Here is a 15,749-nt window from a genome sequence, read left to right as displayed (position 1 = left end):
ATGTTAAAAAGTTAGTATTTATTTATCATTAAGTGTTACCTTTAACACCCAAGTCAAAAAATGAGGAAATAAATAACTCAAGGGAAAGAACATGAGCAAACGGGGCTTTGGTGGACAAGACTCACTGGTCGTATAAAATTGATACGAAGCAATATTCTCTTAAAATATAACTAATAAATCATATGTTGTTTGATGACCAGATACAACAATTTTTCTCTTTGAAAGAAAACAAAAGACTACTCAAAAAACTTGTCTGATATTGATGTTGATTCTAGAAGTTTGGATGTATTTTAAGAAACAAAGATCGTCTTCATGCGTCAACCGTGTCTCGAGATGGCCTATTTCAGCATTTTCTTCATCTGTGAAGATTCGAGGAACCCCTGCGATATTGATGAAACCAATTCCCAGTAGTTAGACAAAATTTTGAAACTGCACAAGTCAGCATAATAACAGTTATAAACTTCACATGTTCATTACCAGCGGTAATCTTTATTCAAGTGAAACCAATCACTTAATTTTGAAATTTCAAATGATCATATGAACCACTTTGATCGAGTACGTGTTTGTTTTACTTTAAATACACATTACGATGCACATTCAACATGGACGAGTCTCTCATAAACTCAATGTCAATTTAAACACACCCATAATATTTCACAAACTAAGTTCATAGGAGATGGTTACCATGAAAGCATTCCCTTGCATCTCCAGCCATAAGAACCACATCGCCACTTCGAAGGAACATTGCCAGAGGAGTATCCTCTCTGGATTTTCCTCCCAAAAGAAATATAGCCTTGCAACACAGACTAACAAAGGGGGGCAGCAAACGAATTAGGATCCAAACACAAGTTAACCACAAAACAGAGCATTCAAAAGAACGTACAATAATACCTTAAACTAACTATAGGCTTGCTCCAATCTGCTTCCATGTCATCAAGGTGACCACCCAGAGTGTCCCCTTGAATAATACCAAATAAAAAAAAATGAGAGGATATATGTAAAACAAATATAAATCAGACTGTTCTAAAATATTGTTAAAAATGTATTTTTTTTTTCCTTCTCATGAACTGGAAAATATCTGCTGATGCAAGAAAACAACAATTTCTCAGTTACCAATGGTATGAAGAATTTTTTTGCTGGCAGTAGCCATAGTATCAGAGTAAACTATAAGGTGTAGAAAAGGACTCGGGGAACTATTACAAGTCTGAATTCATAATAAATATGTCCTTTAAGTCATACCTGAACCAAAGTAATTCACAATTGCAGCTTCAGGTCTGAATTCAACACCAGCAGGTAAAGCAGGCTTGGCCAATTGTTTGGCAAGTTCACACAGAGGTTCAGGGATTTTGTTATGTGGGAGAGACATATCGTAATTCCGCTGTACACAAACGTAGTAATAAGTAATTTCAATGAATATCAATAGTTATGACTCTTTTAGGAAACTGAAACTAAATTACAACTCAGTAAAGATTTACTGGTACACAGGTAGGCTATGCAACCATAATAACTCTAGCAAAAAAGGTTTAGTCTGACATCTTTCGATCAGGGCAGAAAGACTTTCTACCGGCTAGCAAAATTTAAGATACATGTCAAGCAACCTTATAATAACAATCTTTAACATAGAAACTAATTGATTGAGACGAAACAAGTCCTCCACTGATATTCAGGCACGATATGGAACATGTGGACTAGTTCTTAAAGCAATTGTCCAATATCTCATTCACACAACTACAAAAATCGTTCATCTCAAGCTAAAAGCAGATGCATTCAAAGCAGTAGATCATGTGTAAGCAATAACCAGCTGCAAGGTCTCCAAAGCAAAAAACTAAAATGTCTGATAACATCCTTCGGTAAGAATAAAATACACCCACAACTAAATTTTAATTGTTTTGGAGAGAAGCAGAATTGATTCACTGAAAATATTTAAAATGGTGAATCAGAACTTACCTTGGACCAATCAAACTGCAGGCCCAGGGTGCTCCATCGTAACTTCCGAAGCAACACAGAAGCAGAAACGGATTTGCACTTTCTCAACGATGCTTCCTTTTGGGTAGCAAATTTCCATTCTTTACAATCTCCATTATCTATATCAGCACCAGTTTCTGATGAAGAAATTGGAGAGTTGTCTTCGACCAAAACTTTCCCTTCCTTAGCAGCACCAAAAACATCCTGAATTGGACCATACATGGCATTGTGATTTGTTCTGTTAGGGGGCTGCGGAAAATCGGTCAAACTCTCCTTTATCAAACTACACTGTTCCTCAATGGTTAATGCCCCAGGAATAAAATAAAAGCCTGCAGATTAATCATCAGAGAGTGTTGTTGAGTTCTTTAGTTACTCATACACGAACTAGCTAGTTAAACGACAAATAATAATAAAAGAAAAAGAAAAAACCTGGGCGATTTTGCAAAGAGAAAACCGGAGAGGTGAAGTTTTCGTGGAGAACAATAACACCCGGAGGAAGCGCACCGTTTTGAAGATAGCATTCTAGAACGGATCTGAAGTCAAGAACCTCCGTTAAATCCACTGGTTTAGGTTGTTTTTTCCTGTTGAAAAAGAAAAATGAATTGCAATTTGAATCTGAGGACTTAAAACTGAAACAAAGTACGATCAAAGGGAAAAAAAAAAATTGACTACTTTTTGTTCTTGGAAGATGCATTGTTGTCGTAGTAAAGCTTGTATTTCTTCTCTGCTCTTCTGAAAGCGGTTCGCTCAGAATCATCGCGGTTATTCTCGGATCCGTACATGGGAAGAGGGAAAACTCAAAAGAGGGTTAGGGTTTTTGATTTTTTTAACTCAAGAAAAAATTTAAATTATTAAAATGAAAAAGACAATAAGATCCTGGAATGAACGCATGTGGCAGGGGCATTAATGAGAATTCACGTTGGTCCTTATCGAAAAAAATCTGTGTTTTGCGAGGGTGATGGAGATGCTTATATGCATTTCTACTCCGAATTTATCGTATGTTACGGAAACTAGACAGAAAAAAATGGCGTGCAGGAGCATGCTTCGTTCATGGATTCTCGTGGAGCCGTTTCAATTCCAAAATCTTCATTTGAATTATAACAGAGGCGTTAGGGCAGTTGCTTTTCGCCGTGGCAAAGGAGTAACCCTTCGTTGCTGCCACAGCGAGACGCCGCCATTTCAGGACGATCAAGGTCCGCCTCAAGAGGCGGTGTTGAAGGCCATTTCCGGTAATTGATTGAACTGTTTCATTTAATGTATGCTTAATTTTAATTGAGAGATTGAAACCGAAAATGGTTAATTTATTTTGTTGCATTTCAACAGAGGTGTCTAAGGCGGAAGGGAGGGTTGGGCAAACTACGAATATGGTTATTGGAGGCACTGTGTCGGATGATTCTACCAATGAATGGCTCACTTTGGACCAGAAGGTACTATTTAATGAATTCGTTCATTCATAGTTCTCTTTGCTTAATGTTTGCTTTTAATTGTCTATTTTGTTTGTACATTCTGGTACTTTTTATTTTTGTTATTCCGTTGCCATTGCAATACTCATGTGTTATAATGTGTGCTGCACAGGTGAACTCATACCCAACTGTTCGAGGATTCACTGCAATAGGAACGGGAGGTGAGGATTTTGTGCAAGCCATGGTTGTTGCCGTGGAATCCGTAATACAGCAGCCTATTCCTCAGGTGTGTATTCATACCCCATACCTCAGCACTATTGTAGAAAGCAACCAAAGGGAGCTACTAATTTGTGCCACTTATACGTTACAAATATAGCCCGTTCTAATTGTATTGGAAATTAGAACTGTAACATATACATATCTGATGTATATTTTTTCTTTCTACGATTTGTGTGTTACTATATTACTTTAAGGCTATTTCTTTAACTTTTTTTGTCTAAGATAGCTGTTTCTTGAATTGCATGTGATGATTGTTGATGATGAATGCCACTTTTGTTTGCTAGGCTTGTGAATTGTCATTTCCAGTTGGAACTATACATTCTTGCCTTCTGTTCCAATGTTGATTTGAAAAAAACAACGAAATAAAAACCAGTTAATTGCAATGATTGTTACAAATTTTCATCTGTATTAACACTATCTAATTCAGTATCACACTCCGTGCAAACAATCAATATCTTTACATCCAACTTTGGAAGATCATTGCAGCTGCAGCCTTTATTCTTGGGCCTGGGCTGTAAGCTTACAGAGCTGTCGCCAATAGCTATAACAATACCAAACTACTACCTATTGACCTTCGTAATAAATCATTTTTACATTTTATTATTGAGGTAAGAACCAAGAAGCTTGAGAATTGAGATACATCCAGCGTAGAGATAAAAAATAAGCATTGAAAAAAATAAAGGGATTGGTCTTGCCTGCATTCTAAAGGAGTGTGATCAGAGGGTTTCACACAGTTAAAAGACTTTGAAGTATGTGCTCGTAGTTTCTATTATAAGGTGTCTGCCCCTTGAACTCTCTTCTGGATGTTGCTCGTGGGGAAGGAAAACACAATGAATATAATTCTAAGAACGATTTTTTAGAGTTTCTTGAGGTGTATTGCCGGTAAAGTCTTTCATGGATGTGTTCAGAGTTTCCAATGTAAGTTGTATTCTTCCTAAACCATTCAAGCATGCCGCCAAACTTTCCAATATGAGGTTTATTGCCCCAAAATTTATTGTGCGAGTTTCTCAAAGGAAAGGAAAACACAGACTTTTAAGCATGTGCTCAACGCGCGCACACACTATCAAACATGTGTTCAAAATTTCCAAATGGTGTGTCCCTTAAAATATATTTTTGAAGTTGCTAAACACTCACACTCTTTGAAGCATGTGTTAATAAATTGAGGAGGAGAAATATGAAGGAGATTTGCACCAATGGGTTGAGTCAACAACACAAGTGAGATTCACATCACATTCAATCTAAAACTTTGAGACATCAGGTTTGTAGGTTTGTAGGTTTGTAGGTTTAATGTGAAACTAAACAAATAAGAATACTCATGTGTGTACCAATATATGGAATTCATCCTATGTCTTCTCGGTTTCTCTCCTCTCAACATTGGACCAAAAACGTACCAACCTCCATGATTTGTTTTGTCACTAATCCTTTCAATACCACCAAAAGATAGGGACACAAACTAAATAATCACCATCAGTGTAATAGTCCTGAAAAGTATTTCACTCTTCTCTCTTACAGTGTAAGTGCCCACTCACACAATTTAAATCTAGACAGGGCACTGACTAAATAATCATCATCTATGTAATAGTGCCGAAGAAAAGTATCTTGCTCCTCCCGCTTAAATGTGTTAGTGCCCATCCTCACATCAAACTAAGTTTTGTTGATCTAAAGCATAAATCTAGACGTTAGCTAGATGGATTTGCTTGTTATCTTGTGATGGATATATAATTTGCCCTTATCCTCCAATATTTGGATAGAAGTTGAAGTCATGCTCTCCTAAAATGAACAAATGTTACCAGGTGGGTATATAATTTGCCTTCATTTCTATTTGAACTTTTTTTACTCGAGATGTTTGGGAATTTAGAATAGGAAGACAAACGAGGAAATGCTTTTTTAGCTGGTTTGTGCAAAATAACTACTATAGTAATGCAGTGCTCTTATGATCCTAAAAGGACTTAATAATTAAAATTGATAATTGTGCCCTGGTCAGTGACAGTCAATTTGATTGCTCCTTAGTCTTACAGCAAGCCACTAACGCATTGAGCTTTGAGAAAAAATAAAGTACTCCATCATAAGAAAGACTTGCAAAATGGATTGTCTCCCGAGTTCATTGCAATTTAGAACATATTATTTCATCACATGTACCATGCGTTCAGGTAAACGCGGCTTTATTTAACTTTTTTTCGATAACCTCTTATCAAATGGAAGTTTCTTCATGAGTTTAATTGTGAATCTTAAAAAAAAAAGCTAATAGGAAGGTCATACGCCATTTTCGCAAGCTCTAAATATGATTTGTCCAAACGCCCCCACAATATATGGTTATTGAAATTTTATGAAGTATTAATGTTTTACCTTATAGGTGTGAAATTGCCTTCAAGGGATTGCTACAGGAAGATTCTGGAATATTACATAATTAACTCCATAATATAACACTTCTACCTTTTTATTTGGTGGCTGATGTTCATATTTTGAGAACGTTAACTTGTCTGTTACAGGGACGTGTGAAGCAGAAGTTATCTGCAAGAGGCAAATATGTATCTGTAAATATTGGGCCTGTACAAGTTGATTCTAGTGAACAGGTCTTTCTCTCTTGTTTACTTGTCTCTTTTCCTCTTGTTGAAGTAAACTTTTGTAGCCTTTTTTCGCCAAAGATGGATTTATTCGGGAAAAAAGAACACGAAACCTCCCATTTTTCCTGCAAATGATTCTTGCTGAATATATCATGATGTGGAATTTTGTTATATTTTTCAGGTCCAAGCTGTATATAATGCCATGAGGAGGGATGACAGGATGAAATATTTTTTGTAGTATTAGATTTTGTATAGAATGATGTGTTTCCAGGGGATGAATTTACACGTCTGCCTTGAAGTGGTTGGGCGGATTTTGTTCTTTGATTAACCCATCATATCATTGCAATCATTATGCAAATTTGACCTCTTCTGTATCTTAGGAAGATGTAATGTGATTATTATTATTTATTACCCATAGTTATAATGTTATATACATTACAATATAGTAGATTGGTTCAGTTCAGTTTTCTACGTTTCATTTTAGTCTACGACATAATTGGAAAAGGACAGTGAAACGTGCTGTGAAATATCACTACGTTAAACATTTATATTATTTCAGATCTAAGGTTGAGGTTTTCTACAAAATATTCATTCACATTTTTTTTTCAGTTCTCTTTAGATTTTCTTAAACATTTTAGTCAACTTCCTTCCTTTTTTTTTTACATTTGAATTTTAAATTTGTCAAAATATTTCGACATTCAAATTAATAATCTAATCAATTGAAAGTTTCAGTAAAATTTTAAATTAGTAATAAATATAAATATCTACTTCTTTATTTTTAACTTATATTTATAAATTTATGATTAGCAGATTTCTAGTTACAGTTCATTGGTTAATAAAGAATGTTTACATTCAAACTGATTGATCTTTTCCGTTATCTTATCTGATTGATCCTTTTTCATGAATGTACAGTCATACGATATATATATATATGTATATGTGTGTGTATCCTTTTCTCAAGACCATATTTAACCTATAATCTACACTTCAAAATTATTTCTCTTTTAGGTAATGTATCATATTTGCTTTTGACACGAAACGAAAATCCATTGCTGAATGTAAATAAGAAGTTGATGGGAGCAACATCTGATAGGCGTCTTACAACTTTCAATTAAAATGCTCTACCTTGCTCTTTTTCCACGATTGGCACCTTTAACCAGCAATTTTGTTTGCTTATTCTTTCTTCTTCTCATTTCTCTTTCAATTGTAACTTCTATTAGCATTACATCCTTTTCTTTTATTTACTTCGAATTATTGTTTCTTAAATGAGATACAAGAAAATGAATGGACAAATATTATTTAGAAAGGATAACATCAAAGGCAGATAAATTCATGTTATTTATCATTATAAAAAAAATGTAAATGTTCAAGCCAAAAGTATCATTTTGATTTTAAGTTTCAAGTTCGAATCTTTCAAAATTGATTGAGTCTATTCACAAAAGTGTATTTCATAAGTTTTAGTTTGTTTGGTGCTTTGTTAGCAGTATGATAATAAGTTACATTGCGTTTTAATAGAATATTAGACTAATTACCAATACCTATAACTTATAAACTATCAATAATACTGGGTTATGAGGCAACTTAATTGTTCTAATCAGATTTAAAAACCAAGTTGTGAACACTGAATCTTAATTGGATGGAGCCACGAGAAACTCAACCATGACTTGGATTCTATCTAGTCTATTGAATCATTACAGTATAATAAACAATAATAGAACCATCTGTATCTTTGGTTAACTGAAATCTTCGGCATTTTATTTTTCTAATCATGAATTTATTTTAAAAAATAAAAATCATCTGTTTAATAAAGATTCAAATAATATTTCTTTTATCATTTATTTAAGAGTTCAAAACTTTTACAAATCATGTTAAAAAAGGCATCTACTGGAATGAAATTTTCAGGAAATTATAATTTGTAGGAGTCCACTTTTTTAGAAACAATACTATACATATGTCTGATATGACTAAGAAATTTTAAAAAATGTGAAGGAAATTAATTTTAAAAACGAAAAAAATAAAAACTTGACTAAACACTCCCTCACAGTTTATCAAATTTATAAATTCAAAATAAAAGAGATTCTCAAACACGAGGAGAAAACAGTGGTTTGGTCTGGATTTGGAATGACAAAAAGGAAAGAAAAACATAGTAAGAATGAAAGAGAGAATGAAAATATAATATAAAATCCGATACACAAGATGATGTTGAATGATACTGTAACCAGAGAGAAAAGAAGAAGCAAGAGAGATGAAGAAGATGAAGAAGTTTCTAGCAGAAACTAGAAGAAAGGGTGTCGTTAGAAGGAGGAATCTGAAAATGCCAAAGCCTTCCAGCACCATTCACCAAGTTCTTCTTACACAGAAACTCTTCCGCGTAAACCTTCTCCACCTTGCGATCCACGTCATGCAAGAACACGTGCGTCACACCGCCTTCCTTCCGGTTACGCGCCATCACAGCGGCCGAGAACACCGCCGACATCCGCCCCGGCGCCTCCGCGAAGTACCCCTTGGGCGCGTCGATCATGATCATGTCCCACTCCGTCTCGTAAACCTCGTTGGGGAGATTCTCCAGCGCCAGCTTGCACGCTTGGTTGCCACGAAGGTACGCCGTCGCAGGAGAGCACGTGGCTTCGGAGCGGTACGAGCTGAGCAGCGTATTGGCGTCGCGAAGCTGCGTACGGTAACGGACCGTATGAGCGCGCAGGCCCGGTGCGTCTTTCAAGATCGAGTGGACCCACTTAGGATCCTCCTCCAGGAACACCGTGGTGCCCCCCGGGTTGAACGAGGCCCACATGAGGGAATCGTGGCCCAGCCCAAAGATAAGGAAGTTGCATGGCCGGCCCAGTGACTTTATCACGTCCAGACTGATCTTGATCTCTGCCACCGATTGCTGCGGCACCACGCGCGAGGTGGCGTAGTGGAGAATGGCGCGCGTCTGGATCGGTGCCGGGTCGTAATTGAATTCTTTTCGGGTTCGGATCCCGAGCGTGCTCGGACACAGATAGGCGGTTTCCGAAGATCGGCCTGCGGTTGAGAGGAAAAACCCAAGGACAATCAGGCCCACCACGGCCAAGCCCAGCAACCACCGTTTCTCCTGTAACGGATAACGGCTCTTCATTTTTGAAACAGGTTTAATTCCTTCCCTTTTGGATCACATGTATGTGATGATGGTAGGATATGGTGTTGATTATGAGTGTGTTCTTTATTGTTGTTGATGTGTTGTGGGAGATGTAGCATGAAGGAGTGTTTGGAATGATGGAGTTTTGCTTTGTGTTTTAAGGAAAGGTGCTTTGATTTTGTCAAATGAGGACAATTGGCAGCAATGCCAATATAAGGCAAGCTGACAAAAATAAATTTAAATTTATATGATTTTATTATTATTTTTTCTTCATGATACGATTTTATTTAAGACATTTTTGGAATGTGTGTCAAAATGGAAATGGGCTGTGGATTAACATGCAAGCTTGAAAAACCAAGACCGAATTGAAATTTCAATCCGTCAATCCGTCTTAGTTCATTCTATCTAATTCATCGAATTGGTCTGTTATTTCAATGCTGGATTGCTATTGATATTTATTTTTTATTTTTTATTTTTTAAATAAATAAAAAGATAAAAAAATATATTATATTTTTGTAAACATTTAATATTATTGTAATGTAAATTATCAACATTTACAAAAATAAGTTATAACGGTTAACTATAATAGAGTAATTTGATTCACTTAAATAAAAATATTATTTGATTAATTAAAAGTTTAAAGATATTTATATAATTAAATATATTTTAAATATTTATTTATAAACATATATATATATATATAAACAAATTTTTAAAAATAAAAAATAAGAAAAAAATAATTAATTATTCTAATCCGTTTTCTATAACAGATCAGACCAACTTAACATGATTACTTTTGAGCGACCAAAATTCGACTGAATCAAGACCAAATTAATCTGATTATTTCGTAAACTCTGATTTTGGGTTTGATTTAATAATAAAGTGACATATATTAAAGTAATCATAAAAAATTAAATTTATATAATTAAAAAATATATCAAAATATAAAATATTTTTTTATGTCAAACTATTTTTTTTCTTTTAGGAATGTGGGAAGAACATTCGACACGTGGCACTCACTCAGTAGAATTCATACGTAACACTGCTAGGAATTCGGAAGTCTTATCCTTGTTTTCCATGTCTTTTCATAATGAAATAACATTATTTATTTTTCATGTTTTCGAATATCTTTTTCATTAATGAATAGAGTATATTAAGAATCAGATAAATTGTGTAAAACTGATTGTTAATAACGTGTTAGTGTTTAAAAAAAGTTAAAGTACACATTATTATAATTAAATTATACATATTATATTAAAGTATACATTATTATATGAAGGGTTCTTTTAAAATGTTTCAAATAAAAAATACTTTTACTCTTACAATCATAGTTTTGAAAACTTCTTGTGACATTTTCAAAAACATTTTAAATGAGACAATAGAAAAAATAAAAATAGTCTCACGTTAATTTCTCTAATGTCAAAAAGTGATTTTTTTTAAATAATATGTCATATTACATGTCCTTTTATGGGATTATGTTATGTTTAAAATCTACTTCTTAACATATAATTAAAATTATATATTATAATCTATTTTAACAAGATTTGTATATCGTCTCAACTACCGGATTACTATCGAATTATCTATTAATGTTTAATTTCATGCACAAGATGTATATATCTGAAAGTGTGCACTCCACTAGTACAAAAATAGGTTTCAACATCTAGCGTTCAACGTCAAAAACAAAAAATGTCAATGTCAAAAATGAATGGTGACACTGTTGTAAATAATTGTCCAACTTAGATGTAGAAAAATATCACATTTTGACATCACATAACCAATTAACGTCTCGAAAGGAAAATTTTGATATCATTAACTTTGGAGTTTCCCTTTCTATATTATATTGTTGCATGAATCAACTGTCTTGGATGTTTGGAAACAATGTAACGTCAAAATAGCTCAATTCCGACATCCAAAACAAAATAAATATCTAAGACAGATCACATCCTCTAAAGTTTTCATTTCCTAAAGAGCTTTTCAGAACTTTTATATCCTTCAAATCGTTTATCTTTTGTCTCTAAATTTCAATCAACTTCATATTCACAAAATCCAAGTTTTTCTTGCATGTAAACTCATCTTATTTATTATGCATAGACGTGTAAATCTTAAAAGAGTGATTGAAATCCAAAGACAAAAAATTATTAGATATGTATTTCAAACAGTTGATCACTCGATTTCAAACAAATCCTTTATGTTCATAAATAATTTTGTGACCATGAAGTAACTATTTGAAATCCTTAAATAATTTAAAGGTCGAAAAATGCAAATTCATTATTCCATAAATTGCACAGAATTGACACACCTACCTGGTTAATGAGCAATTTGATGTCGAAAAAATACAATTTCAACATTTATTTGTTCATATCCTTTAAAGTTTACCTTTTGACCATATTATAAACCAATTTTTAAGTTTTTATGGGATATTTCGTACATAAAATAATTTTAAAGTATATAAAAATGAGTATAAACTTTAAAGTAAGATATGATTATTATATTTAATGGAAGAATTTTAGGATTACCAAATCAGATAATATTTTAAACAAAAGTTTTATCTCGAAAACATCAAGTGTTTAAATAACCTGTACTAAATATTATTAGTTTTGAATGTATGAATGTTTCTTGGGTCGTAATCACCTGGTTTTTACTTATAGTATAGAACTTACATGCTTTTGTTTTGTATGCATATTTTTTAGTTTTCTTTTATCAAAAGAAGGAAAAACAATTAGTAACGATCCAATTTAGAACCTCACGTCGCATCTTATCATGATGAATGCGTTTCACTTTGGACCAGTATCGGCTCTGCAGTTAAATGGGGTTGTATGAACAGTGCAGAGAAGAAACACAATTCCAAATAGAACTGCTGGGAACCCACTGAAAACTTAAAAAGGAAGAAGGTGAAGTTCAACACCCAACAACCTTTAAACCATGTTGCATTGTTATGCCACGTGGAGAATTAAATTGGGAGGTGGAAACGAGAAGCAGTGGTTGAGGAACAACGTTATTTATAGTATCTCTCTGTCTTTCCACAAACTCCAAAGTCCTCTTCTTAATTTCACTCCAACCACTACCAGCTTCCTTCATTTATTTATTATTTCCCCTCTATATTCCCATAACCATCTTCATTACACTCCACATGTCTTTTTTAAATTTACTCTCTTTAAATTATTATTATACTAATATCTCTATTTCTAACTTTACCACCAAAGAATTCAAGTATTTATTCCCTATTAAAGATTATCGAGCCCGCGGTCCAAGGATATTTAACCTCCTCGCCGCTCTAACGTTCATTATTTCACGGACTTAATTATCATAACAAAATGATAAATACATGTTATTTTATACTTATTTATTACGATTAATATAAAAGAAAATGAAATTTATTTATTTTTTCTTTCACGTGGGAACGCTCAGAAGAAAAGAGTGTAATATAGTAATTCGGACCAAACGTAACACGATACAACAAATACTGTTTGTACCATGTTCGTTGTTAAATTGGAATAATGAATGGTAGTTGAATTGTGTCGTGAAAAAGAGATTAACGGCGTTAAGATACCGTTCGATGTTGCACTAGGGAGACTTAATTGGACACCACCACCACCTCACCTAAGTACATTAAATAGAGAAGACCAGCCATTGCATTTCCCAAAACCACAAACACGAGAACAGACAGAGACGACAGAGACAACAGAGACAGAGGTTTTGTGACGATGAAGCGGCAGAGCAGAGTGTTCGCGGTGATGTTCGTGGTGGTTATGGCATCGTGTGGGTGGATGAAGGTGGCGGAAGGCGATGATTTATCGACCAAGTGCGCGTCGGCGATTGAGAAGGTTCCTCCGTGTTTGACTTTCGCGACGGGGAAGAAAGATATACCGAGCGACGATTGCTGCGCCGCAACTTTAAGCATAAAGCAGAGCAACCCAGAGTGTTTGTGTTACATCATTGAACTGACTCACAAGGGTAGCCCACAGGTCAAAGAGCTGGGTATTCAAGAGGACAAGTTGCTTCAACTCCCTTCCGCTTGCCACATGAAGAACGCCAGCATCACCGACTGTCCCAGTAAGCACTTTCACCCTTTTCCAAAACCCTTTTTCAACCTCTTACGCAAACACGCCTTATTATGTCGCACAACCTTTTCTTTGCAATTCAAAACTTCACCTTTTCATCTGCATCTCTCACTTCCTCACAACGCAAACAAACCATCCTCGCTGCAACTTTTTCTATGAAATCCCGCTTCATTTTTTTACCTGAATCACATTTTCTATATGCAAAATTTAATTATGTTTCAATGTTTTTAAGGAAAATCTTAGTTTTAGTGGTGTCCTTCGCTGTTAAGGTTCTGACTAAACAATTGAAAGTCTCACAGATACGTAAGATGTTCGTGTGTGAGACTTACCTTATTGAGGGCAACTTCTAACTTAGATGACATATTTGTCGTTTACGTGATTCTGAAAGGGTATATGGATGAAGATATTTTATTATAGTTAGTTTGGACATTTTTTGGTGTGAGAACACCATGAAGGTTAAGTTCTTATTTTGGTGAAGGCCCATGGATAGTGATTATACTATTAATTTTTCAGCAACCAGTTTTTGGTTTATTATATGTTTATCATGAAAATAGAGGTGAAAAGCAACTACTATTTATTATATATTATTGTTGTTAATAGTGAAAACCTTCCTAAATATAACAGATAAAGGGTATCTTCATATTCTATCCTATTCTTTTCTCTCTTGTAAATCTTTTTCAAGAGATTTTAATATATGTAAACATGCTTAGAAACTGTAATAAGAATGAGGTGACCCATCATCTAGATTGGTTAAGAGGGCATCACCATTACTTTCAACAAGATTGCTTATATTAAATACAATCTGATTCTTGTCGCTAAGTAAATTGATATGTGACCACAGAACAAACCCAAGAGTTCACAGTTTCAATTTTAAACCATGTATCTTCATCGTTTGGAAAAGTAACAGTCTATAATAAAAAAACTCATAGGTGAAAAAATGAACTATACTCTGTTGGTATCAGTACATTTGAACCTTATAGGAGTATTTCTACTGCATACAAATTTATGCAAGTACAATTACTATTTTGTGTATGTTTTTAAAGTGTTTGATGGACAAAAATGGACAGTTGTTGGTGTTTGGTTGGTCAGTGGTTGCACTAATAAATTTGGTCACATGTTGTCAACCACTAATGCCGGATTTTTGTATAAGTATAGTTACTATACACTGATACTAATAATACGACATGGTATATGATTTTAATGTGCACAGAGCTTCTGGGTCTATCACCAAGTTCCCCTGATGCAGCAATCTTCACGAACTCTTCGAAGGTAACGCCTGCAACATCAAACACACCAAGTACGACCCCACAAAGCCAAAACGCTTCGCATGGAAGTGTGGTTATACCTAGTATGCCGATGATGATAAGTTTGACCGTTGTTGTGGCTGCAATTTCACCTGTTTTTGTGAGCATTTATACATGATGGTGGGAGGTTGAACGCTGTGATGAATGAAGCGAGTTTAGTCAGTGAAAGTTGTCGTTTTGTTTGTTTTGGTTTTCTTTAGGACTTTCAATTAATGAATTGGTTTGCTGTTTGCATATGTGGCTTGCCATGGCTTCTCTCTCTCTCTGGGACCCCATGTAATGCTCGTCGTTCTTTTCTGCATCCCACAGCTAATATTATTGAATTCTTGGTCGCAGTTCAGAGTCTTAAAAGAAGGATATATAAAAAAAATACCCAAAGAAAAGAATAATAATTTTCTGTCCAATCCATACATTCATCATTTTATTTCTATATTAGAAGTTACAATAATTCGAAGAAATGTTTTACGATTTAAAGGTGCTAGAATGGAATCAACTTGTGTTTTTTTTTTTTGTTCTTGAGTAAAACCATTGCAAAAAATTAGCAGTACTATTTAGATATATGAATTATGCAAGGCCCTTATGCTATGCTGATTGATATGGTAAAAAGTTTGGGACTCTAAAAAAGATAACAAAATAAAATATGAATAATGTGATTTAAAGTAAAAAGTAATTTAAATTAGAAAATCATCATCTCTAAAGCAATGTTTGTTTTGTGGATTTATTGGCTAGGAGTAATGACGAGTGAGTGAAGTTTTTATTCGTTTCTATGGATTTGAGCGAATTAGAATAGGTCTATTTCTAGGTGAATATTGAAATTGCAATCCTAGCATAAGGAGAATATCTTAATAGATTTATGGTAGCTTTGAAGAGAATGACATTTTCACCTTGTTTTTAATTCAAATCTTACACAAAGCAATGCAAAGATGGAACCAATTTCATGATTTTCAATGGGTTGGGGAACCTATTCCAATATGTTAGAACCGATTTATCGATTCCTAGCTTGAGGGAACTGATTTTAGCATGTTAGAACTGATTCTTAGTTTGAGAGAATTGAT

At 34.2% G+C, this 15,749-nt stretch overlaps 4 protein-coding genes across 4 annotated transcripts; 2 read left to right on the top strand and 2 right to left on the bottom strand.

Annotated features, from left to right (window-relative positions):
- Positions 1 to 131: 131 nt before the first annotated feature.
- Positions 132 to 2,791, bottom strand: LOC106755433 (alpha-ketoglutarate-dependent dioxygenase alkB). Its single transcript, XM_014637590.2, has 7 exons — positions 2,638 to 2,791; positions 2,395 to 2,546; positions 1,948 to 2,294; positions 1,240 to 1,378; positions 892 to 958; positions 685 to 806; positions 132 to 380 (listed from the first exon to the last, which is right to left on the bottom strand). The coding sequence occupies exons 1-7, from the start codon at positions 2,745 to 2,747 to the stop codon at positions 241 to 243; spliced, it is 1,077 nt and encodes a 358-aa protein (XP_014493076.1). The 5' UTR covers positions 2,748 to 2,791; the 3' UTR covers positions 132 to 240.
- A 155-nt stretch (positions 2,792 to 2,946) lies between these two features.
- Positions 2,947 to 6,682, top strand: LOC106777385. Its single transcript, XM_014664971.2, has 5 exons — positions 2,947 to 3,194; positions 3,289 to 3,392; positions 3,541 to 3,654; positions 6,137 to 6,220; positions 6,393 to 6,682. Exons 1-5 carry the CDS (start codon positions 2,990 to 2,992, stop codon positions 6,447 to 6,449), a joined length of 564 nt encoding a protein of 187 aa, XP_014520457.1. The 5' UTR covers positions 2,947 to 2,989; the 3' UTR covers positions 6,450 to 6,682.
- Positions 6,683 to 8,358: 1,676 nt separating this feature from the next.
- LOC106755659 (probable methyltransferase At1g27930) lies at positions 8,359 to 9,539 on the bottom strand. The gene has a single exon (XM_014637847.2). The coding sequence runs from the start codon at positions 9,324 to 9,326 to the stop codon at positions 8,478 to 8,480; it is 849 nt and encodes a 282-aa protein (XP_014493333.1). The 5' UTR covers positions 9,327 to 9,539; the 3' UTR covers positions 8,359 to 8,477.
- A 3,421-nt stretch (positions 9,540 to 12,960) lies between these two features.
- On the top strand, positions 12,961 to 15,086 carry LOC106754376 (non-specific lipid transfer protein GPI-anchored 1). The gene is made up of 2 exons (XM_014636390.2): positions 12,961 to 13,382; positions 14,601 to 15,086. Exons 1-2 carry the CDS (start codon positions 13,034 to 13,036, stop codon positions 14,810 to 14,812), a joined length of 561 nt encoding a protein of 186 aa, XP_014491876.1. The 5' UTR covers positions 12,961 to 13,033; the 3' UTR covers positions 14,813 to 15,086.
- The last annotated feature ends 663 nt before the right edge of the window (positions 15,087 to 15,749 follow it).

Source organism: Vigna radiata, chromosome 2, assembly GCF_000741045.1.
Source record: "Vigna radiata var. radiata cultivar VC1973A chromosome 2, Vradiata_ver6, whole genome shotgun sequence".
NCBI classification, from domain to species: Eukaryota; Viridiplantae; Streptophyta; class Magnoliopsida; order Fabales; family Fabaceae; genus Vigna; species Vigna radiata.
This window is presented reverse-complemented; position numbering and strand designations above follow the sequence as displayed.

Excerpts from the sequence above, each read along its gene's own strand:
- LOC106755659 (XM_014637847.2), bottom strand. The coding sequence starts at position 9,326 with ATGAAGAGCCGTTATCCGTTACAGGAGAAACGGTGGTTGCTGGGCTTG.
- LOC106777385 (XM_014664971.2), top strand. The coding sequence starts at position 2,990 with ATGGCGTGCAGGAGCATGCTTCGTTCATGGATTCTCGTGGAGCCGTTT. Across the intron at positions 3,195-3,288 it reads GGTGTTGAAGGCCATTTCCG|AGGTGTCTAAGGCGGAAGGG; the intron begins GTAATTGATTGA and ends GCATTTCAACAG. Across the intron at positions 3,655-6,136 it reads TACAGCAGCCTATTCCTCAG|GGACGTGTGAAGCAGAAGTT; the intron begins GTGTGTATTCAT and ends TGTCTGTTACAG.
- LOC106755433 (XM_014637590.2), bottom strand. The coding sequence starts at position 2,747 with ATGTACGGATCCGAGAATAACCGCGATGATTCTGAGCGAACCGCTTTC. Across the intron at positions 2,295-2,394 it reads CTCTTTGCAAAATCGCCCAG|GCTTTTATTTTATTCCTGGG; the intron begins GTTTTTTCTTTT and ends ATTAATCTGCAG. Across the intron at positions 1,379-1,947 it reads TGCAGTTTGATTGGTCCAAG|CGGAATTACGATATGTCTCT; the intron begins GTAAGTTCTGAT and ends GTTTGTGTACAG.
- LOC106754376 (XM_014636390.2), top strand. The coding sequence starts at position 13,034 with ATGAAGCGGCAGAGCAGAGTGTTCGCGGTGATGTTCGTGGTGGTTATG. Across the intron at positions 13,383-14,600 it reads CAGCATCACCGACTGTCCCA|AGCTTCTGGGTCTATCACCA; the intron begins GTAAGCACTTTC and ends TAATGTGCACAG.